The 4,712-nt window shown below is 41.0% G+C and overlaps 1 protein-coding gene across 1 annotated transcript; it reads right to left on the bottom strand.

Annotated features, from left to right (window-relative positions):
• Positions 1-3,136: 3,136 nt before the first annotated feature.
• LOC101856146 lies at positions 3,137-4,303 on the bottom strand. Its single transcript, XM_005112105.1, has one exon. It carries the CDS (start codon positions 4,301-4,303, stop codon positions 3,137-3,139), a length of 1,167 nt encoding a protein of 388 aa, XP_005112162.1.
• Positions 4,304-4,712: the final 409 nt, after the last annotated feature.

The raw sequence follows: 4,712 nt of genomic DNA, 5'->3' as shown, positions 1-4,712 counted from the left end.
CTTTCTCCCCCTCCTTTCCTGCCCCCTAACCCAAACCCATGTTCCCCTCGCCCCGCCCAATTCTCCCCCCCCCCAAACCTACCCCTTAACACCACCACCCCGTTTGATACCACCGTTTCCTCCTGCGCTATCAGCACTCGAGTGGTAGAATAAGTCAACGAAATCTCTCAAGAGTTGTCGTTTCCGCATATCTATAGCATGCTATCGGGGGTCCCAAGATTTTCTGGGACGGTCAGTTAGAGAGACAGAGTCATTATTACATTTGTGGGTGGGTAGACTTGAACAAAAACCTTTTAGTAAGTGATTCCTACTGTACTTTTGTTGTTGTTGTTGTTGCTGTTGCTTTTGCTGTTGATATTGTTGTTGCTTTTGTTGTTGTTGTTGTTGTTGTTGTTGTTGTTGTTGTTGTTGTTGTTGTTGTTGTTGTTGTTGTTGTTGTTGTTATTTGTCTTCTTTGTCTTCTCGACAGTTGTGAGCGCCGCAAAACATACATCAAAACAGAACAAAAAAACAAGACTTTGAATAAACTATGCACAATGCACAAGCAGACGGCCCAGTAATGCATAGGCGCCAAAAATAAATTGTTGTCCAACGGATGCCCGTCTATGAGCCTAGCAAGAACCACGAGAAGCCAATATAAGCCGGGTGACTTCTGGGAAGATATCGATAGGCCTGGTACTCGGACTTTGAACAGGACAATACCGGACTCCCTATCAGTACGATTGCCTCTCGAGATCAGGATGTTTGAGATCGAATATCCGGAGAAGATAAGAAGGAATCAATTTAGATCTATAGTGAATGGTAACATGGTCTTCTGAACTCAACTGCGAGCTTCAAAAGTCGTGGTTGTTGAGATTTGAGATTGAGACATTCGTAAAGTTATATTGGTCTATATTTGGAAAAAAGAGAGAGCATTTCATGTGGCTCTACCGAACATTTACGATGTAATCTGGAATGTGCCCGTTCTTTGGTTTTGTGTGTGTGTGTGTGTGTGTGTGTGTGTGTGTGTGTGTGTGTGTGTGTGTGGAGGGGGTATGGTGGGGATGGGTGCATGGAGGGGAGCGCAAAGTGTGCATGCTGAAGTGTAATGTGACCGCCATCGCTCGTGGCAGGCAAGAGGACGAAACGTTTTTTGTGTACTGCAACATAACATCTCTTTGGTTCTTTCATCTTTTTGAAGCATTCTTGTGCACAAATAAAACGGGAATGATAAATATCGCTACTGTATCATTCAATAGGTAGATTCCATTTGATTCATATAATGGCTATGTTATACAACATGTATATTATTATACAACATCATATCAGCCAGCAACACTTGCTTCTCAAGAATTACAAAGTTATAATATATCTGCTCAGTACCGGTACCTACTTTTGAGAAATTTGACGTAAAAAAATGTTGAGTTTAAAGTTTAACACTACATATGAAGCTTTTTTTAAGACGCAGTCTTACGAATATTTTGATAACGATTCCGAATAATCTTACGATTTTGATAGAGCAGATAGAACATTAGAATTTGGTTTCTGACCTTAAGGTCTCAGTAGATCTAACTCAAAACGGCCGAAAATGTCAGATAGAACTTCATCATTCTAGCATCCAATTTGGCAACCTCTGATATGCATGATTCTGTGAACGGAATTTTCATTTTTGCAAGCAAAGCATTTTCACATTCCTACCCCTTCTTGTACTTCGTATTCCCTTTCTGGGTCATAATTTTTGCATAGGAAAATATTCCTTGTTTCCTTTTTGGGTCCCAGTCATACTAGATACTTAAGAAATATTTGAATTTATACCTACCTTTTTGTTTATTTTTAAAAGTACTCAGAAAATACGAAAAGACGAAAAAACCCAAAGAAAGCAGCAGCAACCCCCTCCCAAAAAAACAACAACAAAAGCAGCAGCAACAACAACAACAACAACAACAACAACAACAACAACAACAACAACAACAACAACAACAACAACAACAACAACAACAACAACAACAACAACAACAACAACAACAACAACAACAACAACAACAACAACAACAAGAAGTAAATAACCACACGGATTAAAAAGGGAAAAGAAAACAGAAAATACGAAAAGACAGAAAAAACAAAGAAAGCAAAAATCAGCATCACGCCCAGAGCCCAATCAAAATGTGCAACTGAAAAAGAGACAAAAGCAATAAACAACACAAATACGATTTTTTTCTTCAAAATCACGATCGCCACCACCATCACCACCACCACTACCACAGCAGCAACAACAACAACAACAACAACAGCAGCAGCAACCCCCCCCCCAAAAAAAAACACACACAAAAACCCCCCACAAAACAAACAACAACAGCAATAGTAGCAGCAGCAGCAGCAACAACAACAACAACAACAACAACAACAACAACAACAACAACAACAACAACAACAACAACAACAACAACAACAACAACAACAACAACAACAACAACAACAACAACAACAACAACAACAACAACAACAACAACAACAACAACAACAACAACAACAACAACAACAACAACAACAACAACAACAACAACAACAACAACAACAACAACAACAACAACAACAACAAGTAATTTGCAACACGGATTAAGAAAGGGAAAAGAAAACAGCACCACTGGTGGGATTCAAGAGAGACACAGCTAAATATTTAATGATCAAGACAGAAGGATAGACGTCTTTTGCTTTTTTTCGATGTTATTACATCAACCAACTGTTGGTGCAACCTCACTCACGCCAGGGCAGTGCTACTGACTGAAGTGTCTTTATTTCCTTCCCAAAAGAGGGATATTAACATGTTCTTATGCACAGCAGAATTGCAAATGGGCTGATTTATTAAAGTCATGCTCATAACTTGCCTGAACAGCATAGGGAAAACTGCTGCTTTTTCTTTACTCATCCTTACTCTCGTCATTTTTCCTTTACTTCTTTTGTACGTTTGTCACTCTCTTGTGAACTGCTATTTCCGGGGTTCCTTATTAGTCGAAGCAGACTTTGTGCTGTTGAGGCTGGAGAGGTGAGCAGAGTAAGCCTGATTCCGCGTTTGGACTTCTCTGTTGACATTCCCCCCTTGGCGCTCATATGACCTTATGCAGTCGCGAGCACCGTAAAACCTTACTGAAACTAACCCTCACTCACGGCGACTGAACAATGCTTTCAAAGTCTCTCTGTACTTGGTGTTGAAGTTGAAGTAGACAAGACAGTTGCACGCACTGCTGGAGATAACCACGCTCCGAGCCAACATAAAAGACGACAGAACCAATTTGGCATATCGACCCAGATAGTTGAACTCTGGCTCAAACAATTTGATGATGTCCACGAAGATGACCACTGGAATGTGGGTGCAGATGAACATCAATGTGACCAAAATAACAGACTTGATCACTTGCGTGTCCCTTGATGAAAGAGTTTTCTTATCAGGTTTTGAACTTGAACCCTTCATCGACTTGTGTTCCTTGCTAGAGGTTTCTTTTCCTGCAGTAGCAGTCCCGTCCATCGTAGTGGTCTGGCTTTCTGCCGACGAAGGTTTCGTACCGATGTGCTCCCAACCCCCCGTTATTTTTTGCCGAGTTCTGGCGGCGAACGAGAGGTTCAAAATGAGGATGACGGTGGAGATACAACAAGTGATGAAGCAGATGTTGATGTAGACGTTTTTAAAAATGGTCGTGTGTATTGGGTCCCAAACAACCCATTCCGGAGCTAAGCTCCCTGTTAAACGAGTGACGTTTCTCCTCGGGTCGAAGCGATAGCTAAACCACTGAAAAGACAATATCGGAATATACAAAATCACGATCGTTGCCAGAGCGACACAAAGAACCATTATTGTTCTAGATCTGGTGAAGATACCGCCGAATTTCAAAGGAAAGGTGACGCAGAAGCAGCGAGTCACTGCCACGTACGTCGCGATAAAAATCGAGAAATCGTAGGGAATCTGGGAATATCTGGAGACCACTATGCCTAATGCTGGCATGTCGGCGGTATTTTGAACAGATTTTGAGAAGAATCGGCTAGGGAGGTAACAAACAGTCACCGGTATTTGAGCGAATAGGTACCATAAATCAGAGATGGACAGGGCAAGAAAGGACACACTGACTGTGTCTTGAGTGCCCATTTTGCAGAACACACGTATGTTGATGACGTTAGATGTAATCCCGAAGAGATAGAGGAAGGGGTCAATTATCAACAAGATCACAATGCGTACTACTTCATAGTCTTGGGAGCTAAGTAACCCTGGCAACTGCACAAATCTTGGCAACTTCTCGACCAAGCTCGTGCTGTTGTCTACAAATCCTTCCATCATAGCAGAGGCAGATCTGTTTTCTTACTTCTTTTCCTTCCCTACTCTCTCTCTCTCTCTTTCTCTCTCTCTCTCTCCTTACTGACTTCCCCAAGGACTGACTCAATATCTGGCCATAATTTATTTAACTCATGTAGAATAGAATTATCCTAAAATTTGTCAAAAGGTGTAAAACAATTACAAATAATTACAGTTTAGAGAAGTATCCGAAGTACAGATCAAATGATTATTCTGTGTTCAGCTTTGTGGAGGAAAGTCGATACCATTCAGAGCAAAACTCTAACAGAACAACTAAACGCAATAATGAAACCATTTCTAGCTCGACGAAAATAACGATTTTTGTCTACATCAGCAATAGAAAGTGTCTCTTAAATATAATTGAAAGGTTTTGTGACCGTTTAGTCCAAGA

The sequence above is a fragment of the Aplysia californica genome, unplaced genomic scaffold (assembly GCF_000002075.1).
Source record: "Aplysia californica isolate F4 #8 unplaced genomic scaffold, AplCal3.0 scaffold01182, whole genome shotgun sequence".
Taxonomy (NCBI): Eukaryota; Metazoa; Mollusca; class Gastropoda; order Aplysiida; family Aplysiidae; genus Aplysia; species Aplysia californica.
This window is presented reverse-complemented; position numbering and strand designations above follow the sequence as displayed.